Source organism: Polypterus senegalus, chromosome 5, assembly GCF_016835505.1.
Source record: "Polypterus senegalus isolate Bchr_013 chromosome 5, ASM1683550v1, whole genome shotgun sequence".
In the NCBI taxonomy this organism is placed as follows: Eukaryota; Metazoa; Chordata; class Cladistia; order Polypteriformes; family Polypteridae; genus Polypterus; species Polypterus senegalus.
The window spans coordinates 153,747,889-153,772,605 of NC_053158.1; the positions used below are offsets into that span (position 1 = coordinate 153,747,889).

At 37.4% G+C, this 24,717-nt stretch overlaps 1 protein-coding gene across 1 annotated transcript in view; it reads left to right on the top strand.

The window, feature by feature from the left end:
* Positions 1 to 24,717, top strand: part of oxsr1b (oxidative stress responsive kinase 1b) — a 245,389-nt gene that overhangs the window by 121,628 nt on the left and 99,044 nt on the right. Inside the window, exon 4 of the mRNA XM_039753524.1 lies at positions 791 to 932. Coding sequence (XP_039609458.1) covers positions 791 to 932 — 142 coding nt within the window. The remainder of the gene's footprint in view (positions 1 to 790; positions 933 to 24,717) is intronic.

Genomic DNA, 24,717 nt, shown 5'->3' on the forward strand with positions numbered 1-24,717 from the left:
CTGTTATGCCATCACCTGCTCCAACTTATGCAGCAATAGGGGTGGGATGGAGCAAGACAAGGAGGTGGGAATCTATGCGTGTCTTTTAAATAATGAAAGATGATAAAGTGCTTTGGAATCAAGGACCCCCAACCAAGAGGGCTTGTGAAATAAAATTTGCCCGATAAACATATGCTTCTTATGGAAATAAAAATAATCCATTTGAACAAATTACATAATTTTTTTTTTTCCCCCTGTCTGAGATCTATGGGGCTCTGTAGTTTTAAGCAACATCAGACCACCTCCACATGAGCGAGGTTGATCTATGTATTGCAATTAAATCCAACGACATAGATTGTAAGGCTCTTTTTTGCCCTGGCACTAATTTCTCACTCATTTTTAGGAAGCTACGCTAGTTTAATTTATGGTGTTCTGACAATGTACATGCAGTAGTCTATCCTGTTAGATTACATTAGACAGTGAATGCATGGACTCTAAAGGTGTGTTTTAATTGTTTTTCCGCAATGTGAGTGACATACTTGATAATTTCTGCTTGCACAATGTTAAAACATCAATTAAGATATTATCATAGATAATATATATCTGACACTCCAATGTGAGAGTTAAAAATATTGAATGTTAGGGAGGCCTGGTTATTTAGTATACTATACAAAACAATAAAAGTATGATTTGAGAAACTGGTCTGGATTTTGTACCAATCTTCACTTATTAACTGTTGCCACTGTAACTAAAACATACTTGAACAATAAATTAACATGCCTGTTGCTTTGTTTTATTTTTTCTTTTCTAGGATCTGTGCTAGATATTATCAAGCATATTATTTCCAGAGGTGAGCATAAGAATGGAGTCCTGGATGAGCCAAGTATAGCTACTATTCTGAAGGAGGTCTTGGAAGGTTTAGAGTATCTTCATAAAAATGGACAAATTCACAGGTAAAGTTTATTATGCCTTTAGATTTAATTCCATGCAATATCTTTATTTTGGTTTTGACTTTATCTGTTGTGGGTACCTGTCTATAGAGGTGTACCCGGATAGACCAAAAAAATAAGATTCTACATTTCAGAGAGTTTTTTTTTTTGTAATAAAATATTAACATGGTTATAGTTCATGACATTCAGCTTTGTTCATCTATCTCAAATCTATTTTGAGCCTCATTTGCAGCTAAGATAGAAAGAAAGGAAGACAGAAAATGTAAGGCCCGAATGAGGAGTTGGGAATCAGAGCAAATATGCAAAAGTACAGTAAAGCTTAACATGCTAAAACCAGCTTCCCAATCTGGACATACAGTTCCCTCTATAATGTTTGAGACAAAGTCACATTTTCTTTTGATTTACCTCTCTACTTCGCAATTTAAAATTTACAGACAAAACAATTCAGACTTGATTAAAGTACATATTGCAGACTTTAATCAAAGGGTATTTGAATACATTTTGGTTGCACCATATAGAAATTACAGTACATTTTATAGGGTCCCCCATTTCAGAGAGCCATAATGTTTTAGGATAGTTGGCATCAGAAGTGTTTGTGATTACTCATGTGTGTTTCGTTGCTTCATTAGTGCAGGTATAAGATACCTACAGTAGGTTTGCCTCTACCAACAGACTACCTTTAGAGTCTGTAATTGACATTGTTCAACAGGAGGACAAGAGCTGAGTAAGTGAAAGTCAAGGAAGCCATTATGAGGCTGAAAAACAAGAATAAAATGATTAGAGACATCAGTAACACCTTAGGAAAACCCAAATCAACTTTCTGGAATACCATTAACAAGAAAGAACACACTGGTGAGCTTGGTATTCACAAAGGAACTGGTAAGTCAAGAAAGACTTACACTGCTGATGACAAAAGAATCCTCACTATGCTAAAGAAACAGCCCCAAACATTTGTCCAACAGATTAGAAAAAGTCTTCAGGAGGCAAATGTATTATGTGTCAGAGACTACTATCCACAGAAGACTTCATGAACAGAAATGCAGATGCCACGCTGTAGGATGCAAACCACTAGGTAGACACAAAAACAAGATGGCCAGATTACAGCGTGCAAAAATGTATTTAAAAGAGCCTGCAGCATTCTGGAAAAATGCCTAGTGGACAGATGAGACAAAGGTTAATCTGTATTAGAGTGATGGCATGAGCTAAAGTGTGGAGATGAAAAGGAACTGCCCAAGATCCAAAGTATACCACCTCATTTATTAAGCATGTTGATGAGGGTGTTATGGCTTGGGCATGTATAGCTGTCACAGGTACTGCCACATTTACCTTGATTGATGATGTAACTGCTTATGGCAGTTTCACAGTGAATTGTGAACTGCTAAAGTTCCAAGAAATGCCTCCATACGCATTGGTAGTGCTTTTTCCTACAACAAGATAATGATCCCAAACATACTGCTACAGCAACAAAGGAGTATGTCTAAGCTAAGAAATGGTAAATTCTCAAATGACCATGCCAGTCACCCAGTTTGAATCCAAATTAACTTTCAATATGCTGAAGCCAAAACTGAAAGGGAAAAGCCCCAGAAACAATGATGAAATGAGGGTGGTTGCCTTAGAGGCTTGTCAGAGCATCATCAGAGAAGATACTCCACCCCTGGTGATTGATGTCTATGAATCGCAGACTTCAAGCAGTCATTGTATGCAAAAGATATGCAACAAGGTATTAAATATGAGTGCTTTAATACAGTATACTCAACATTGCTATGTCCCAGACATTATGATGCCCCGAAATGGGGGAACCATGAATAAAATGTGTTGTAATTTCCAGGGGTATGACCAAAATATTTGCTTATACCCTTTAATTAAAGTCTTTAATGTGCACTTTAATCACACCTGAATTGTTTCATTTGCAATTTTAAAATATGGCAAGAGGGGTAAATCAAGGAAAAACACTTATTTGATCCAGACATTATAGAGGACACTATACATGGTGATGTCAGTGGGGGTAAAGGTGCAATGCTGGACCCTGCTGAAATGGTGTAGTACATTTTTTAACTTTGGCATCCCCTGCTGATTCACCCTGTGTTTAATTTCACAATCTATTGTCATACGTATACAGTACAATGGAATTCTTAATTACATTTTTTTCACAGACTAGTCACAATAGTACAATACCACAAGACTAAAAAGACAATGAATACATCAACATACTTTAACTGTAATATATACATTGTTTGGAAAGGATTTTGGGCTCCAACCTAATTCATTGTCACAAGCTGGGAATTTGTACTTGTAAATCAAACACTCTTTTTCACAGTAATATCCAAAAAAAGAAATTATAAACATTTAAAAATTAACTTTAAAAACTGAACAGCTTGTAGGTATTAATTTTAAAGAATTCATTAACCTACCTCAACCATCTATTACAGCAAGTAGTATTTTTGGAAAAGTGTCTTATTAATTTTGCAGATTGTAATGAGACAGAATTGCTTAATCTGTGCCAGGTTTGTTGGAAAGTGACAATGGCAAGCAATTTATAGTTCTAGCCACAGATGTTTTATGGTATTCAAGTCAGAACTCTGACTAGACCACTCAAGGATATTTAGCGTTCTTCATTTTAAACCTCTCCTTTGTTGTTCTGATGTTGTGCTTTTGGTAATTGTCCTGTTGAAAGACATTTCTTAAAAGTTTAAGCTTTCTGGCTAAGTATAGCAAGTTTCCTCTTGGATCATCCTATCAGTCCTGACAAAGTTGCCAGTCCCTGTTGCTGGATAGCTTCCATTCAACTTTATACTGCCACATTTTTCAGCGAGGCTGGTATAAGTGAGCTGATATGGAGTACAGTGATCCTTCGCTATATCGCGCTTCAACTTTCGTGGCTTCATTCCATCGCAGATTTTATATGTAAGCATATCTAAATATATATCACGGATTTTTCGCTGGTTTGCGGATTTCTGCGGACAATGGGTGTTTTAATTTATGGTACATGTTTCCTCAGTGGGTTTGCCCAGTTGATTTCATACAAGGGATGCTATTGGCGGATGGCTGAGAAGCTACCCAATCAGAGAATGTATTACATATTAAATAAACCTCAATGATATACGATATGCTTCCGGCACGGTGCTTCACATACTTAAAAGCCTGAACAGCATGTATTGATTTTTGATTGTTTGTTTTTCTCAGTCTCTCTCTCTGTCTCTGACATTCTCTGCTCCTGACGGAGGGGGTGTGAGCAAAGGGGCTGTTCGCATACTGGCCTAGAGGATACGGATGCTCCTCTAAAAAATGCTGAAAGACTACCTTCACATTGCTCAGTTCCTTGCAGCTGCTTTGTCGGGCGGTGCTTCGCATACTTAAAAGCCCAAACAGCCCTATTGATTTTTGATAGTTTGCTTTTTTCTCTCTCTCTGTCTCTCTCTCTGACATTCTCTTCTCCTGACGCACACTCCTTTGAATAGGAAAATATGTTTACATTCTTTTAATTGTGAGACGGAACTGTCATCTCTGTCTTGTCATGGAGTACAGTTTAAACTTTTGAAAACGAGACAAATGTTTGTTTGCAGTGTTTTAAAGTCCCTGTCTCTACAACCTCCTGTGTTTCTGTGCAAATCTGTGACCCAAGCGTGTCAATATAAAAATAACAATATAAACGCAACCCCCGCGATCGAGGAGGGATCACTGTACATCTCTTCATCTTCATCGTTAAACAAGTTGCACTATTTTCATAGGTTAGTGGTTGTGTGTAAGAACTGTCTGTGTGTTTTTATTAAATGTACAATAATAATATGATATTTGTAACGTCTAATATGTCTTATTTTCTCTTATTTTGTCTAATATATTGGGTAACTGAGTGTAATGGTGACTAAAGGGTGTTATTTCATGTCTAGAGGGCTCTAATGTTAAAAAACGTATTTAGAAGGTCTTAAACAGGTTTTCTATGCTCTAACTGCGAAAATATTCGATTTATAAATAAAGAATCCTACATCGCGAAATTCATTTATCGAGGTAGAGTCTGGAACTGATTAACCATGATAAACGAGGGCTGATTGTATTAGAATTAAACACAGTCCACTCTCTTTAGACCACAAACCGTAATTTTCCAAGTGATGTTTTGCCAATTCTTTACAGGCAAGTGATCCTTGCTCAGCAATCTGTTAAAGAGAAATGTCCTTCAAATATGGAGGTGTAGCCATAGAGGTTCTGTATCATTTGCCATAGTAGAGGAGACAGAGTGAGAAAAATGACTATGCAGAATAGATGAGGTCTTAAATAATAAAGTTTGTTTTTCTAAAGCATGTTATGAAGATGGACTTCACTGAGCAATTATACAAGTTGTTGAGCGGAGATAGAGAACTTAATAGCTTTTCTCAGGTATCTAAGGAGGTAAAGGCAATTAGGTAATTAGTGATTTTGAGCCCAGGAAACTTTTAGCTGCTGACCCTCTCCACTACATACCCTTTGATGTTGGTGTGAATGTAGCCTGTTTCCTAAACATTATGATTACCATTTTTTGTAAGTAGTTGTAGCTCTAACTAGACATGTTTTTGATTGATTATTTAACATAATATCTTCTTTACACCCTGTTTACATAGCATTCCAATAGGTATTTGTTTCACTAAGATGCCATTAATTATCTTTCATTATTATTGTTGATCAAGCCTGCGATGGTGGTATCATCAACAAATTTACTGAAGGAGGTGGAGCCACACAGTTGTAGGTGAACACAGAGTACAGTATGAGGTGACTTTCTTGAGGATCATTATAGAAGTTCTGCTGCCAACGTTCATAGGCTGTGTAACAGATTGTGCATAGTGTATAAGAACTAACCAGTCTGCTTTGGTGTTAACATCAATATTAAATACTCGGCTATAATCTATAAACAGTACAGGTGTGCCAGAATGGTAGGAGGAGCAAGAGATATGGTTTCCTTGGTGTACCAGCTCTGAGCATGCGTAGTGGTAGTCCACACAGTCTGTAACATTATATTTAATGTATCCCAACACAAGTCTCTCAAAACATTTCATCACATTGGAGTATCTGTAATTTTCAAGAAAGTCCAGTTTTGTTTTCTTTAACACAAGGGTAATTGTTTTGATTTGGAAGGGGATGGGGACAAGAGATTCACTCAGTGAATCATTGAAGAATTTTGTGAAAACACAGACTAATGGGTTGCTACAGGTTTTTAATACATGAGATTACATACATTGCAGTTGGTGCTATACTCTCTATTCAGTTTACCCCAGTAGTGACATTTAGTAACTTTAATTACTCTCCTCTCTGTTTACCTGAATCTCCAACATGAAGTGCTTTTTTTCAAGGCTTCAGTGAATTATGGATGTTGCCAGTGACCCGTGTTTTACTCTTAGAAAATATGCAAATTATTTTCATAGGCATGTAGTTTCCATCCATCCATTTTCCAACCCGTTGAATCCGAACACTGGGTCATGGGGGTCTGTTGGAGCCAATCCCAGCCAACACAGGGCGCAAGACAACAACCAGGCGCAAGGCAGGGCACCAAGCCACCACAGTAGGCATGTAGTTTTGTACACATTATTTAATAAATCTCAGTGATGGAGTTGGTCTCGTCCGATGCGAGAGATGGACGTCTGAAGTGGAGCTCCTCTATGCAGCAATGTTATTTTTCATATTATTTGCTTATTATCCTGAGATATCCTGCATTTATTCAACCCAAGGACACTGCTACAGTATATATGTAAGCATATATAAATATGGCCAGCAAGAAAGGGGGTCCGAAAGAAAAGAAAACTAAAGCTGCACCCAAGCCAAGATCAGCAAGCCCTAGCTCAAGATACGGCCTTTCAGAGAGAGAGCTGGAACAGCTGGGCGAAAGTACAGACTCTTAGGGACCAAGGTCTGCTACATCGTCGCCGGCTGAGAGTGAAAAGGGGAGCGAATGTAAGATCGGGAGTGCAGATCTCGATAGCTCGCTGATCGGAGAACACCTGAAACTGGAAGGGGCCTTACAGTCCGCGATCTCAATTACTCTACGCGAGCCGGGAATAGCGGGGGCACTGGCTACAGTAGAGCCTGACGCTTCACCCACGGTACAAGAAAGCACAATTAAAATGTCTAAACTGGAGGTGATGCTCGCTGAGATCGTACAAGATATAAAGAAAACCGAGAAGGCAAATGAGAAAGCAAGGGCAAAGGCACATGAGAGGCTGAAACAAGAGTTGCTGGAATTGAAACAGGAATGGCAGCAAGCAAACAAAACGCAACGGCTGATGCTGCAACAGGCAAATGAAAGGCTGCGACAAGAAATGCAAGTGGAAATCCGACAGGTGCTGGGTAAAATTGAAACGCTTACTGATCAATTGGAGGATCTCAAGGAGACATTCACGACTAGGATTGAATTAGCGAAAATTTAGCCACCAGTGCTGAAGAAAAGCAGAAAATGTCAGCTCCAAATGCAAAAACTCGGAGACAGACTGGCTGCTTTGGAAGATGGAAGTAGAAGGTATAACGTCAGAATTGAAGGTCTGCCTGAGAATCGAGAAAGTTCAAACCCGTGAAATTCGCTGCTGAACTTTTTCTAAAATAATCGGGGACGACTTTAAAGCAGAATCTGAGATAGCAGCAGCTTACCGCGCACGCGGATCAAACACGTTAGACCCAGACCAAGGTCTTTTATAGTTCGTTTTGAACGATTATCATTTAAGCTAGAGGTGATGGCACTCCTCAGAAACAAGGAAGATATTACATATGAAAATAACCACATTCATATCTTCCCTGACTTCTCTCCAGCAACAGCTACTAAGCGCAGCCTTCTACAACATTAAACAGCGGTTACGGCAAGCCAGCGTCAAATACAGCCTCTTGTATCCGCAAAACTGAAAGTGGAATGGCAGGTCATTTCTATGTCTTCGCTAGCAAGGAAGAAGCAGAAAAGGAATTAAGAAAGCTGATCCCGGACTATTCTGATACATAATAGTGAGTCATGGCGGTTAATAATCTACTGTCTGATCTATTTTTTAAAATAAGGGTTTTATCAGCATATATTCTCATTATTCTCATTATTACTTAGTATTACTAGGGCTATCTGTTTATGTTTTATTGTGCTTAATTACTTTTTCTTCCTTTTTTTTTTTCTTTTCTAATTATTTCATCTCTACCCTAAACAAGACTGTTCAATATCATACCCTTGGTTTATTGTTATTGCTATTACTGCATTAAGACTTGTTATGCTTATTTTGGACACATCTTTAACACCATCACCGGGTTTATTATCTGGGTGTATCATCTTAATGCACTAAAATTGCTGAAGACTATATATATATTTTAAGTGCAAAATTTTTTTTCTTTTTAAAGACTATATTGGTAACAGATATCTCTATCTTTTAACCCTAAAGCGCGCTGCATTGGGGCTTGTTTTGCTTTGGACGTGCTCTGTCTCTGGGTATGTCAGAGGACTGGGACTGTGTGAAGTGGGTTTTAGCCTCACTTGGGGAGGCAAAAGGGAGGGTGGGGGTTAAGGGGAGAGAAAGAGAGCAGGCTTGATCTATACCTAATCTATCCTATTAATCTTTATAATTATAACTACCAACGTAATAATAAGCTGCATGGCAACAACTCTAGGGGAAATAGGAAATTAAGACCTAAGCTGTCTCACTTCCAGTTAAGACTATAAAATGACATCAAAAACTCAGAATCAGTGTCTCCATGATGGGACAGTTAACTTCGTAAGCTGGAATGTTAAAGGCCTGAATCACGAATTAAAGAGAAAGAAAGTACTCTCTCACCTAACAGGTCTAAATGCTAAAATAGTATTTTTACAGGAAACCCACTTACTAAGCAAGGATCAGTTCCGGCTGCAAAAAGACTGGACTGGCCAAATGTTCCATTCTAGTTTTACAAAGAAAACTAGAGGTGTGGGAATTCTCATACATAGAACAGTACCATTTGTAGCATCAGATGTAGTATTGGATCCTGAAGGGAGATATGTAATGGTCATGGGAGACTTATCTAACTGTAAAATGATTTTGATAAATGTTTATGCACCTAATGTTGATGATAAGGAATTTATACAAAATTTATTTGCATCCATTCCCAATCTGAACACTCATAAAGTTATAATGGCTGGGGACTTTAATTGTGTTCTAAATCCACTTTTAGATAGGACTTCCTCCACAGGGGAACACATCTAACACGCAAAGATAATTACAAAGTTTATAACTGATCACAACTTATCAGATCCCTGGAGGTTTTGAAACCCAAATTCAAGAACATATTCTTTCTACTCACCAGTACATCATTGCTACTCAAGGATTGATTACTTCTTTATAGACAATAACTTCTTGCCTAAGATTAAATCTTGTAAATACGATGCTATTGTTATTTCTGACCATGCACCTATGATCTTGGAGCTAAAATTACTAAGCCCCATACACTCACCCCAGATGGCCTCAACCCGCTTCTATTAGCTGACGAGAATTGTACTGAATTTATATCCAAACAAATCAAATTCTTTCTAGAGACAAATACATCCCGAGATCTCTGCAGGAATACTCTGGGAAACTCTTAAGGCCTTCTTAAGAGGACAGATTATCTCATATCTTTCCCACAGAAATAAATCCGAAGCCAAGAAAGTAGCAGAGATAAAAGCAAAATTACTAAAATAGATGAAGAACACGCCAGACTACCAAGCGAGACTCTACATAGGAGGAGGCAGGCTCTACATTCAGAATTAAACCTCTTGACAACTAAAGAAACTGAACAACTAATCTACAAATCCAGACATCATTATTATGAACATGGAGAAAGCTAATAAGCTTTTAGCTCAACAAATTCACAAGCAAGAAGTGCAACGCAATCTCGGTAATCACTAACACTAACGGAGATAAAATCGATGAACACAAAAATATAATGCACACTTTCAGAGACTACTATAAATCCCTATATACTACTGAGTTTAAAGAAGACAATACACAATCTAATGCATTTCTGGATACATTACAGATACCACAAATAGACGCTTTTAGTGTGGAGGAACTTGATAAACCTCTGGCATTATCAGAATTACTAGATGCTATAAACTCACTCCAAGGTGGAAAGCAGCAGGCCCTGATGGCTACCCTGCAGAATTTTACAAGAAATTCTCCGCTCAGCTAGCTCCCTCCTATTAGCAACATTTACAGAAGCCAGAGATAACCAATCTCTTCCACAAACCCTTTCGCCAAGCACTAATCACCTTTTTTCCAAAACAAAATAAGGACTTATTACAATGTGCATCATACAGACCAATTTCACTTCTGAATAACGACGTTAAAATACTCTCTAAAATCATAGCTAGAAGGATGGAGAAAGTGCTCCCCTCGGTAATATCACAAGACCAAACTGGATTTATTAGGGGCCGACACTTATCTTCAAATCTTCGACGCCTGTTTAATGTAATATACTCACCAACTAAATCAAACACCCCAGAAATATTATTATCATTGGATGCAGAAAAAGCATTCGACATGATTGAATGGAAATACCTTTTACTACATTGGAGAAGTTTGGGTTTGGCCCAACATTTGTGCATGGATTAAATTACTGTATACTAACCCAGAAGCTTCAGTTTGCATCAATAACATTTGCTCAGACTACTTTAAACTAGAGCGTGGCACTAGACAAGGATGCCCTTGTCACGCTGCTGTTTGCATTGCCATTGAACCACTGGCAATACATTGTCGAAATACTGATCAGATAAAGGGGATTAGCAGAGAAGGACTGGAACAGAAAATCTCATTATATGCAGATGACATGGTACTGTATATATCGGACCCAGAAAATTCTGTGCCTGCAGTCTTAGCAGCACTCACAGAATTTCAAAAGATCTCTGGTCTCAGAATTAATCTGAATAAAAGTGTACTCTTTCCAGTGAATTCTCAAGCATATAATATTAGATTAGACACCCTACCTTTTATCATTGCAGAACAGTTTAAATACCTAGGGTAAACATCACAAGTAAACATAAAGCTCTTTATCAACAAAATTTGCGTCTGCATGGAAAAAATTAAACAAGACTTGCATAGATGGTCAACCCTTCATCTCACACTAGCTGGAAGAATTAACACTGTTAAGATGAATATTCTTCCTAAGCTCCTTTTTATTTCAAAACATCCCAATATACATTAATAAATCATTCTTTAAGCAATTAGATTCAACAATAACCTCATTTATTTGGAATTCAAAACATCCACGCATCAAAAGAGCGACCCTACAAAGACAAAAGGCAGAAGGCGGCATGGCTCTACCTAACTTCCAGTTTTATTACTGGGCAGCAAATATACAGGCGATAAGAACCTGGACACAAATAGAAGAACATACACAGGCTTGGACCACAATAGAAGTAAAATCCTGCAGTACTTCTTTGTATTCCTTGCTCTGTGCTCCAATAAACACACGCTATCGGCAATATACAAATAACCCAATTGTGCTCCACTCACTTAGAATCTGGAACCAATGTAGAAAGCATTTTAAGACGGAGAAGCTTCTATCTGTGGCACCTCTGCAAGAGAACCACCTCTTTCAACCTTCACAAACATATGCAGTTTTAATATCTGGAAAAATTTGGAATTAACTTGCTTAGAGATCTTTATATAGACAACGTCTTTGCATCCTATGAACAATTACATTCCAAATTTAACATTCCAGCTACACATTTCTTTCACTATCTTCAAATCAGGAACTTTGTTAAACAGAACCTTCCAGATTTTCCTCATCTTGCACCCTCATCCATGCTGGAAAAATATTGCTCAATCTCAAGGACTTAGACTCCATCTCTACAATATATAAAATCATTTTACAATCCCTCCCTTTCAAAGATCCAAGAGGACACTGGGAAAAAGATCTCTCAATTAATATATCAGAAAAGGAGTGGAAAGTAGCAATGCAGAGAATTCACTCGAGCTCCATATGCGCAAAGCATACAATTATACAACTTAAAATTATATATCGAGCACATCTGTCTCGACTAAAACTCTCAAAATGTTTCCAGGGCATGATCCAACCTGTGAAAGTTGCAACCAAGTCCCAGCCTCACTAGGTCACATGTTCTGGGCCTGCACCAAATTAACATTATTCTGGACACAAATTTTTAATTACCTTACAGACAGCCTTGGACTCACAATCCCTCCTAACCCATTAACAGCTGTGTTTGGGGTTCTTCCAGAGGGGCTTAAAGTGGAGAAAGACAAACTAATTGTGATTGCATTCACTACACTTTGGCACGCAGACTTATTCTGATAAACTGGAAGAACCCAAACTCTCCTCTTTTAAGTCAGTGGGAAACCGATGTGTTATATTATTTGAAATTGGAAAAATCAAATACTCAGTTAGAGGATCGTACAGACTTTTTCAAAACATGGCAGGATCTAATCAGTAATATTTTAAAATAAGTTCATAAAGCACAGAGAATTTATTAATTTAGGTATGTTTAAAGCCTTAAATTTTATGCCGTTTGGCTTGCTCTCTCTCAAGGGTGGGGATCGATCTGTTCTTAACTCTTATTTTTCTTTTTGTAAAAACTTGATTGCTTTGTATGGAGTGCAATAAAATTAATTAAAAAAAAATAAATAAATCTTAGTGATGACCATCATACAATCATCCAATGAGTTAATTATGAATCTCTCAATATATCCCCATTTACAAAATCACAACAATCCTGCAGTTTTTCCTCCACCTCATTAGTCTACCGCTGACAGAAGTTGAAATGCTTTTTGATGTCACCTTGTAAAGGTGGTGTTTTATTTTTTGTTTGTTGAAAGAGTGGGCGCTACCTTTCATAACCCTATGTGCAAATGCAATCAAAACCTGCAAAAAACATGGGGGCCCATTGTATCCCATCAGTTGTTCCATAGGAAAATGTGCCCTCTAATAGCACTGTCTGTTTCAGTCCAATAGCTGAGGACCCATTCTATGGTCTGAAACTGTATCTACTGGATATTCTTTTTATAGACTCCAGTCCTTGTGTTTGGAGCAGAGTATCCAATGACCAGAATATCAAATTTAGCTGTATTTAAAATAAAAATGTTAATTGACAATCCTAAAGTACTTGTTTAAGTGCTACATTTTTATGCCTGCATGCTTATTTTTAGGTGTAAGTTTATTCCAGGTCTAATAAGGAAAAAGGTAGAAACTTTTTTATAATCAGAAGTTAAAAGTTGAAAGTATGCTGTATTTTTATGTGAGAATTACAGTTCCCTGATGTTTTGTGAGATGACAGTTTACGTAACTAAATCATAATTTCAGGAAATCATAATTTGTAGAAGCACCATTCAAATTGCCTTTATAATTTACGTAAAACTTAAAACATCTACGGCAAAGATACTATTTGTGTTCCAGTTTATCACCTGGATTTTTGGAGAGTTTTGGCAGCAAATATAAAACTTGTTTATCGTAGAGGAACAATACCATGCATCACAAAAAGAAGAATAGTACTCTCATTTGTTTTCAATTTTTGAAAAAGTTTTATGTAATATAAGAGGGAGCTGTACAGAAATGTCACATTGTCCCTTATTTGAAGAGTATAGACATATCCAGTAGTTAGATGCTTGCAGTGCAGTATTCTTAAAATAATTTAGAAAATTTCACTTTGGTATTGACAGATTGCTGCAGAAGCTGTGTGGCTTCAAAATAAAAATAAATTCTTAAAGTGCTTCACTTTAGCCTCAGGGAGCTTACGCTTAACCAAGATAAATAAGTAAATAGTGTGAGTTAATGCTTCACTACCCTGAAGCTGAATTGCATGTATTAGCTGGAATAGTCGGCAGAGGAACAGTATATAAAAAGAGTATAGAACTGAACTGCTCAAAAAAATTAAAGGGACACTTTGAAAACACATCAGATCTCAATGGGAAAAAGAAATCCTCCTGGATATCTATACTGATATAGACTGGGTAATGTGTTAGGAATGAAAGGATGCCACATCGTTTGATGGAAATGAAAATGATCAACCTACAGAGCCCTGAATTCAAAGACGCCCCAAAAATCAGAGTGAAAAAATTATGTGGCAGGCTAGTCCATTTTGCCAAAATTTTATTGCAGCAACTCAAAATTGTACGCAGCACTTTGTATGGCCCCTGTGTTCTTGTATACATGCCTGACAACATCGGTGCATGCTTCTAATGAGATGACAGATGGTGTTGTGGGGGATCTCCTCCCAGATCTGGACCAGGGCATCACTGAGCTCCTGGACAGTCTGAGGTGCAACCTGGTGGCATTGGATGGACCAAAACATAATGTCCCAGAGGTGTTCTATTGGATTTAGGTCAGGAAAGTGTGGTGGCCAGTCAATGGTATCAATTCCTTCATCCTCCAGGAACTGCCTGCATACTCTCACCACATGAGGCCAGGAATTGTCGTGCACCAGGAGCCACTGTACCAGCATAGGGTCTGACAATGGGTCCAAGGATTTCATCCTGATACCTAATGGCAGCCAAGGTGCCTTTGTCAAGCCTGTAGCAGTCTGTGTGACCCTCCATGGATATGCCTCCCCAGACAATCATTAACCCACCACTAAACTGCTCATGCTGAATGATGTTACAGGCAGCATAATGTTCTCCATGGGTTCTCCAGACCCTTTCACTTCTGTCACGTGCTCAGGGTGAACCTGCTCTCATCTGTAAAAAGCACAGGGCACCAGTGGTGCATCTGCCAATTCTGGTATTCTATGGCGAATGCCAATCGAGCTGCATGCTGCTGGGCAGTGAGCTCAGGGCCCATTAGAGGACATGGGGCCCTTGGGTCACCCTCATGAAGTCTTTCTGGTTGTTTGGTCAGAGACATTCACACCAGTGGCCTGCTAGAGGTCATTTTGTAGGGCTCTGGCAGTGCTCATCCTGTTCCTCCTTGCCCAAAGGAGCAGATACTGGTCCTGCTGATGGGTTATGGACCTTCTATGGCCCTCTCCAGCTCTCCTAGAGTAACTGCTTGTCTCCTAGAATCTCCTCCATGCCCTTGAGACTGTGCAGGGAGACACAGCAAACCTTCTGGCAATGACATGTATTGATGTGCCATCCTGGAGAAGTTGGACTACCTGTGCAACCTCTGTAGGGTCCAGGTATCGCCTCATGCTACCAGTAGTGACACTGACTGTAGCCAAAAGCAAAACTAGTGAAGAAACAGTCAGAAAAGATGAGGAGGGAAAAATGTCAGTGGCCTCCGCCTGTTAAACCATTCCTGTTTTGGGGTCATCTCATTGTTGCCCCTCTAGTGCATCTGTTGTTAATTTCATTAACACCACAGCAGCTGAAACTGATTAACAACCCCCTCTGCTACTTAACTGACCAGATTAATATCCCATAAGTTTCATTGACTTTATGCTATACTCTGATTAAAAAGTGTTCCTTTAATTCTTTTGAGCAGTATATATACAAATTAAAGTTTGCCAATTGCCTAAAATATTAATTGACATTTTATAGTATTCAAATGCAATTATTGGGCAGGTCTCAGTATTCATTAAAATGTATAATTTTTCACGTTCAATAGTACTTTATTAATCTTTAGGTGATACATGTTATAGTAACTTGCATCATCATCACTAGTTCAATGGCCATCCATACCCCAACACCATACTTCCCACCCCAAATCACCAAATGTCTCCATCCTGCATTCACCCCCAGCCATATCATCCTTGGTCTATCTCATGACCTTATATCCTTGACCTGCATCTTCATGCAACTTTTCACCCAGTCATCCCTCTCAGTCATCTTTCGCTCTACATGTCCAAACCACCTCAGTCTATTTCTCCTTAACATGCCTATCACTTCTACCACTAGCTTATCTCTTAAATTGGCATGCATTTTCCAGTCACTCTCTGATATTCTACACGTCTATTTAATCATTCTCATTTCCATTCTTTCCAGCTTTGCTTCATGTTTTTCCTTCCTTAGCCATGATTTACTTCCATGGAGCATACTAAACCCTGCACAGCTTTCAGATGCTTTTTCCATCAATTCCATAGAAATTCCTTTTTAAAAGTCAGAATACGGGGCAGCTCCCATGAATTCCTCCATGTATGTCTTACTCTACCACTACTGTGACAGCACCTCTGTTTTCACTCAACATATCAGCTGAGTAGCAGAACTAATTTACTTTCTCCAAAACAAGTCAATCAAGGGTTGCATTTGACACTAACAGATTACTTTTTACACTATTATGGTTTTTATTCTCCCACTTCCAGAATCTTATGCACTGAAATGAGTTTCTCAAGATGCTTTTACCACACACTATCCCTGGTCATACCCCCATCCCCTCCAAACTTCCTACCCCAACACCTCCAGCCTTCACTTTGGTGTTTCATTTATTTAAACTGACATCTTAATCAGTCTAGCATTCAATTTCTGTATCTTTTCCTTCAAATTCACTTTACCTTTTGCCAGTATCATCAGCAAGAGCTCCCATGCAATCCTTCATACACTTCTTTGGTTACCTCCTCCATCACTATCATTAAACACTGCATATTCAGAAAATATCCCCAATGCAGCCCTAACTTCACCTCAAACTTTTCATTATTCCCATCTGTCATCCTCAACCTGGACTTCCTTTTTCACGCATGTCACAGGCACAAACAATTCCTTCACATCTAAATCACTGCTCACTTCACCATCTCTCACAGCACCCTGTCAAATGCCTTTTCTAGATTTTTAAATGTATATTGCAGCTTCTTTCTGTTTGCCTTTCCTATATTTGCCTGACAACAAAGATCACACCTGCTTATTTACCTTTCACTTACTATACCATAATAGCTTATAAATTAGCAAATTTTACTTTGTTTATATCAGATAAACTACGTAGCCATTCATAATTAAAAGACATTTATTAAAGAGCACATACTATTGTGAATTGTTTTTCACCTTCTACCATTGTTTCAATTATAGTATATGGGCAAAATGGCCGAGTTAAAAAACCTTCACAGTTTTTTCAGTTTCTGCCACATTAATCCAGTATATATTAGTTATTTTTCTTACCGAATTCTCTCATGGTAGCCCATTTAGATTAAGGCCCTAACACACCACACATTTTCTCCAGTGATTTTTCAATTTCAGACTTCATTTACCCGTTTGGTTTTGGCTTAGGGGCCAGAGCTAACAACCAATGAGAATTCACTGGGAAGTGGAATGCATTAATTTCAGCTGCATATAAAAAGGAGAACCATGTGTTTGGACTTCGCAAAGAAAAGAGAGGCTCTTTTGACTTATGTCTTGTGTTTTGACAAAATGGAAAAAAGAGCTTAAGATTGCTGAAGAGCATACCATAGCCTGAAAACATTCATATAGCACCAGTGTGTTAATACAGAACTTTACTGGTTCTCAGGAAAATTGCAGAGTTTGTGATACTTTGTAAATGTGAAACTGTGCTAGAAAGTAGTAAAGGAGCCATGTAGGTTGTCATCCCTTCCAGTTACTGGTTGTGCAATCTGAAATCCTCATGTGACAAGATCAACAACTGCAGTTATCAAGATTGCATCTCGTCTGACTAGAAGTTGTGTAATGTCACACTGCCTTTAGGGATAACTTAACTGCACAATGAAGTGGGATCTCCGTAACCATATTAAAACCTAATTTTTAATCACAAATTTACCTTTCTAACCTTTATCCAATGGTACTGTGTTCTGGTATATCTAAACCCATTTTATCATTGCCTTTATCCTTACTTCCCAGACTTAATGTTTTTAGTCAACAGTGATTTTATTTTCAGTCTGTTGGGTTATAGGTATCATGTATGAGGACAATGATATCTGGTAAGTTAGACTAGTTATGGTAAATTGTGACACCTTTCCTTAAACCATTCAAACATGCTTTAAATTTTAGAATGTGTTGACTTCAGGTGTCAATTTGTAGTTTTTTACCAGAGAACTTAAGTCATTAATAATGTTTTAATAATAATAATAATACATTTTATTTAAAGGTTAGAGTAAAAGGCATACATTAGTCTACATAGCAAGCACTTCTCTAGGCTGTTGACAGTATACTTACAGTAGCTATACATCCTGTACTCTTTATTTTATATATGTTCCCACTCTCAAGCCAAGTGGCTTATGGGTAGAAGCCTGCACAACTTTATTTCTTTATTACCAGGTTAACTCAAAAGGAAATAGAAAGGCAAAGCAACAAGCTCTAGACATATGCAGCACTCCTTTGGAACACCACCCACATACAGTGGAACCTCGGTTCACCAATGTCTCGGAACACATACAAATCGGTTTATGACCAAAAAGTTTGCCAAACTTTTGCATCTTTTCATGACCACTCACTCGGTATACGAACAAGCCAGTTTCCCTTTCGTTTTCTGCGCGCCGATGATTTTCGCATGTGTTGCATTTTTCTTGGTCAGACGTGCGTGCTTGCATGTGCGTGCCTGCTTTCGCTGTGAAAACTTTGTGGTCTATTTTGTTTCCCTTCCGGTTCGTACACGCCGATTATTGTATTTAAGCACGTGTTCAGCCTCTCTCTGTGCATTGTTCTCAGTCAGACGTTTGTTCTTTCGCTGTGAACTCTTTGTGCTCTACATTATTTCGTGTGCTTTTGCAGTTAACAATGGCTTCTAAACAAGTGAAGAGTGGTGAGAAGAAAGGTTTGAAGAAAATTGAAATCGAAGTAAAGAAAGAAATTATTGAAAAGTATGAGCATGGCATTCGTGTTCTTGATCTTGCCGCAGAGTACAAGAAGTCAAAATCTACAATTTCATCTATTCTAAAGCAGAAAGAGGCCATTAAAGCAGCTCATGTTGCAAAAGGAGTTACAGTGTTAACCAGGCAGAGGCCTCAAGTGCTAGAAGAGGTGGAAAAACTGTTGCTAGTGTGGCTGAACGAGAAGCAACTTGCAGGGGACAGCGTAAGCGAGGTGATGTTATGTGAGAAAGCCAGGAAGATTCATGGCGATTTGCTGCAAAACTATCCTTCTACAAGTGGCGAAAGTGAGAAATTTAAAGCCAGTAGAGGATGGTTTGAAAAGTTTCGCAAGAGAGGTGGCATTCATAGTGTGGTAAGGCATTGTTTATTAAATTATGGATTTTTCAAATGTTCATTTTTTTTCCCTGTGCTTAAAACTCAATTAAAAAAATTGTTTATAGCGAGCGGCTCGCAAGGCTATAGCACAAACTCTTGCAATGTTAGTTTTCTCTGTTGTTCAAGGTTTTCTCAGTGTTATTCAATGTTTTTACATTTAGTTTACTATTACGCTGTGCATCCTATAGTGTAATTAACTATATTTGTGTTTAAAAATCTTTAAAAAATATATATTTACATACAGTTCATATGGTCTGGAACGGATTACTTGTATTTACATACAGTCCTATGGGGGAAATTACTTCATTTCACAGCCAAATCATGTTAAGACTAGAGTTTTGGAATGAATTATGGTCGTGAACCGAGGTTTCACTGTAAAATGTTTTTGTTATCTACAGTCTTAGTCTACTTTGTATTAAATATTTATTTTTGACATTTTGATATGCAATAATCATTCCTAAAACCAAACCCGCCAATGCTTAGTTCCCCTTTTGGAGCTTACATCATAAATGTATTTCATTACAGTGTATATGTTTCCTAGGAGAAGGGATGTTTCTTGTATAATTCTTGGAAATTATTTATTTGGCATAGTTTAAAACTAAGCATTAAAGGGGCCGTATTTACACATACTATTATATTTTTTGGTTAGTGATGACCTTATGTTCAGGTTCAGTTAATAGTTTCAAAATCAGGTAAGCATATTTTGATACATTATGTGGATGAACAATTCACAAGCAAAGAGAATGGGCAATAATTAAAGATTTAAGTAGTTTGAACAGGGCATGGAAATGGATGCTAGACTTGCTGACTGAAACTATATCTGAAGCTGCAATCCTGCATGGGTTTTCAAACACTCCAGTGCTAAAAATGTGTTGAAAACCTTCAGTTCAACAACTTTTTGATCATAAAGTAGACAAATCATGAAAGGGACAGATGGACTTGTACATAGTAAAAGAATCATTCAGCAGACTGCCCCACCACAATTCAGATTTGGCACTGCTTATGCATAAGGAATCTAGTGAGAGGATTATTATTATTAATCACAATCTAGGGTTCGTATGGATGTGTACTGTAATAAACCACAAGTTTTATTAATTACACTCGGGGTTTGCTTATCCATTTAGGCTAATTAGATGAGCAAGACTAGCCAAGACTACCACTTTAAACTGTTACGCAAGCTATTAGAATCTTGATGATGGACCATATCATCTTACCAAGCTCCTTCAAGTCCTGTTGAATAGCTGAGGGATCTGTCAGTCCCAACTCTGGCCACCCATCCCTGACTCTTTGACATTTACGCTGGTTCTGATCAGCAGACATTGTAGAACTACTGCTAAGTGCAGCATTTTAAAACAACTAAAACTTTAAGGTTGCAAATATAAAAAAAAAGAGAAAAAAAGTCTTGTTTTTATAATGCATTCCCTCAGACAGCAGCACTATGTGTGCTTCTCGACTTTTATCATCTTGGTGTCTTCAAGAGAACCCACTTTCTCAAAGTTAAAACTGAAAAAACATCCTCTGCAATTTAATGATACAGCATAGTCTCAATGGACTGGCTACAATTTGCACAGATCAACAACTAAGTGATTTGAATTGAAGCAAGATGTGTTTAGCAAACTGTCATTAAAGCCTCAGAAATCTTACTAAGTTCAAGCAGGCTATTGTGTGTTTTCTAGCCTATTGGCAGAGAGTGAAAGTGGAAGTACCATCGAACTACAATGTTTACTCTGTATGTGTATGGGCAGATACTGAATTTAATACAGGTGTTGTTTTTTGCTTTTGTAATGTTCCAAATTCAAAAGGGGTGGCATAATTTTGTTTTACCTAAGGTGGTAGAACAGCGTTTACTTGCCCTAACAGTGAAAAAATAATTTCTCTAGAAGATAAGAAGTTCTGAAACCTTTACTATATTGTTCTGTTAGACTAGCTACTGATTTATAAATATGTCAGAACTGTAATGTAGGGAATTTTGCAATTGTTGTAAACTATTTTATGGAATATTTTTTTTGTCAGAAAGATACCTGCCTTTAACTCTTACAGTGATATAATTTTAATGTAAATTTTGGATAATACATTTTTCATCAATCGATTTTTGAATTATGCCTAGCTTGGTTTTGCCTTGAATGGTCAATTGCAAAGTCTTGCACTGTTAATGGACTGTAGTATGAAAACAGAACATTTACCTACACTTAAAGTAAATTTGCACCATTAACAAGAAAATGGCAGCCAGGTCTGAAATAAACTTCATAAATGCAGTGTGGATGTAAAGTGATATGCTGCATTAAAATAATTCCATAATAATTATATAGTACGTTTATAAAAATCCCCCAAAACTTTTTTCTTTAGTGCTGTGCTGGTATTAATAAACCCAAATAATTTTTCTTTTTATGCACCATCTAAACAAGTAACATTTTTCTCTTTCATAGCTGATTTGTTCGTAGTATGAAAAACACTAACATTAATGTCATTTATAGAGTGTCAGTTCTCAAACTGTAATTAAATTTTAATAAATACCTTATTGACCTGGAATATATAAATTTTCTTCTTAGCTTAAAATAAAGTAGTCTTATAGCACATATATAATATATTGAAGTACCTGGAAAGGTTCATGAAAGTGAGAGATAGTAGCAGACTTTAAGGAGACAAAAAGTGTTATGTGTTTAATAACTGGCAGTAGAAGGCTTCAGTGTTCTAGTCAGGCATAGTCTTTCCTTGAATAAAGAGTAAAATAAAGGGAGATTATTTAAAGCATTCTTTGTTAATTCCTACTTTCAGTTTGGATCTTTGTCAAAGCAAGGTGTAGTAGAAAGACTTTGGAATATCTCTTGTTTGTTTTAAGCAATGAATAAGAGTGTCATTTACCTGAATTTATTCTAATGTAATGTACATCCAATTGGCAAGTTTAAAGAGGAGTACACATTTTAAAATATGATACAAGAGAAATTTTAAAACAAAGTTGTGTGGTGGATTAGAAGGCTTGTATCATAAATTATCTAGAGTAAAACTGGTAGCATTTTTTTAATACATGTACACTAAACAAACAATTGATCTCAACTTTCATGAAGTTAAGCATTTAGCACCTTTAAAAAAGGAGCTATACTCCTTCAGCACCCATATTAGATGAAAACCTTATTGACCATTACTTAAGTTCACTTATCTCAAATTGTTAATTGTTAAATGGTCATCAATGCCCTTACATATATACTGCACATAAGAAACATTACTTCACAGATGCACTTTGCCCAAGGAAATTCAGTCCAGTAAAACATGAATGTTTGCAGAGCATAGTCAAAGTACTGAATTCCCTATGGGTACCATTTAAGTTTGTAAATTTTTAAGTTCAAGCCTAGATAATCCAAGGGGGAATTTTATTTCTTACTGAGCGTTTTTAAGATGTGATCTTTACAGCTTCCATTAATGTTGGCAGAGGACTAATACAAAGCAGCTGGCTCATAATCATTACAGTTACAGGAGTCTATTTCTTGCCAGCTGGCCAGCAAAGCCCAGAGGTGTCCTGGTCCCTAGGCAATTCCCACATTATGACGTTCATCCCCTCAGTGTCAGTGTCTAGGTCCCTGTTAGTCAGTTTACAAAGACATTCATGACTTGGAAATTACGTAAATTTGTTTCTATAAAATTCCCAATTTATTACCTTGGCAAAATATCTTCAAACAAGACTTTAGCCTGATAGGAAGGGAAATAATATAAAATTATAAAATCAACAGAAACAAACAAAAAAAAACCCAACTAATTTCTGTTGAAACATAGACAGGTCTACAGAAGCTTTTAAAGCTACAGCTTAAATTATAAGTATTTTACAAATCAAAGTTATTTCTTCATAATCATGGTTTATGTTAATTTGCCACATAAAATCCTGTTCTGAAGTAAAATGTTTTTTTAAAATGTTAAAAATGCTTTGTCTGTTCTTACAACTTACAGTGGAGCTCTATGGAACCCCTCATCTACATGTGATAGAAAAGCCTTAAAACTTAACAGATACATCCACATTGCGACAAAGATTACAATTTAGGATAATGTGCCTTCAGCATTTATGAGTCATCCTTGTCATAACAGAAGGAAAAAATAATTTTATCACAGATTCTTGGCCCTATTTTCTTGAGGGAGGGATATGTTTCTTGCTCATTTGCATGATTGCTGCAGCCCTGGATTTACAGCAAAGCAACGCCGTTGGGCAAACGCCTGTTCCAGGGATTTTTCCTGCCTTATGTTCGATGTTTGGTCGGATTGACTCCGGTTGGACAGTGACCCTGCCCTTGATAAGTGGCTTAGGAACGTGAAAGGATGGATTATCGATGTATGTAAGACATACAGGCTTTCTCATGTTCAAGTGCTGGATTAAGCCTATAATGTCTGTTTAGTTCTTGTCATATAGCGCCGAAGTTACTGCTCTTTACCATTCTTTCCTCTGCATGTCCTGGAGTACAAAAGAAACAGCATACAGCAACATGGGGGACTGGCAGGAACACTCAATAAAACTGAATAAAAAGAAAAGCAAGTGACGGTGAGATACGAAGAAGGCAGCTTCGCCAGCGTTTGTGTGTCAGAACCCCTGGGGGGGCGTTAGTATGCATCGTGGTACACTGCAGAGCTATAGCGCGTCTTTAGTGAAAATAGCCGTGTCAGATGGGGTTGTATGGATTGATTCTGAACGCGACTGAGAGAATGAAAAGTGAATTAAAAAAAAAGCTAACCTTTACAAGGATCATAAATTGCACCGCCTGTTACAGACTGAAAACAAATGTATGCTTTTATTCTAAAATAGTAAGACTAAGAGCAGTTTACTTCTCAAAACGGAGTAATGCAGAATCGAACTCGCGACCTTTTGATTCCAAGGCGAGAACTGATTCTATTACACCACAGAGGAAGTTATAATAAACTGCTGTCAATGTCGCATGTTAACGCAGCTTTTTGTTTTTGCAGTTATATTTTTGAATAAAAGCGCAATTGTTGTGAACCTTTTGTGAAAATGTTTCTTTGCTATTTGGACTTCAGGCTTCATACATTATATAGTTTATACCTACATTTTGTCATCTACTACTAAAATATAAAAAAACGTTTCTGTTTTAACAATGTGTTGACACAGATTACTGTAGAAACGGAACAGACATGAAATGCGTGTGTTCCAAATAACGATCTATTATTTCCACTCTAAAACTCCACTTCACTCCCAGATACTCAATCAACGCATGGGCTTGGAGAAGTTCGTGCACATTCTAAATTAGTGGGGGGATGGAATAGCTGGCTGCTCCTAGCTTCTCTTTATCAGCACATTTAGAAGACAAAGGACGCTGGCGGAGAGGTGTGAAGGGATTTAAGAAGCAGTTTAAGGTGGGACGGAATTACGAGTTTTTTCATAGGCTCTGGTAATTCTAGTGTTAATTCAGTGTTAAAGCAACATCAGTATGTGCGTCAGCTCAAGGTAAGAATCAGTAATCAATAACGTAATAACTTGCAATATGCAGTAGTAAGGGTATATATCAGACATTCAAAAATAACTCATTAATAGATACATTGACTGGAAAAAAATTGTATTTTTATGAGGAGTTTAACCTCCTCCTTTGCTTCATGACTACTACAGCCAAACATGTTTGTTATATAAAATGAACCTTAGTAAGGTTTTTGAATTCTGTTTCTAGCAGTTATTATTTAAGGGATACATTTAATATCAACTAGTTTTATAGAGAGCTTCCATGGTGGACATGTTTGAAATAATTATATTTTCAATTACATAACTTTACTAAATTCTGTAACAAA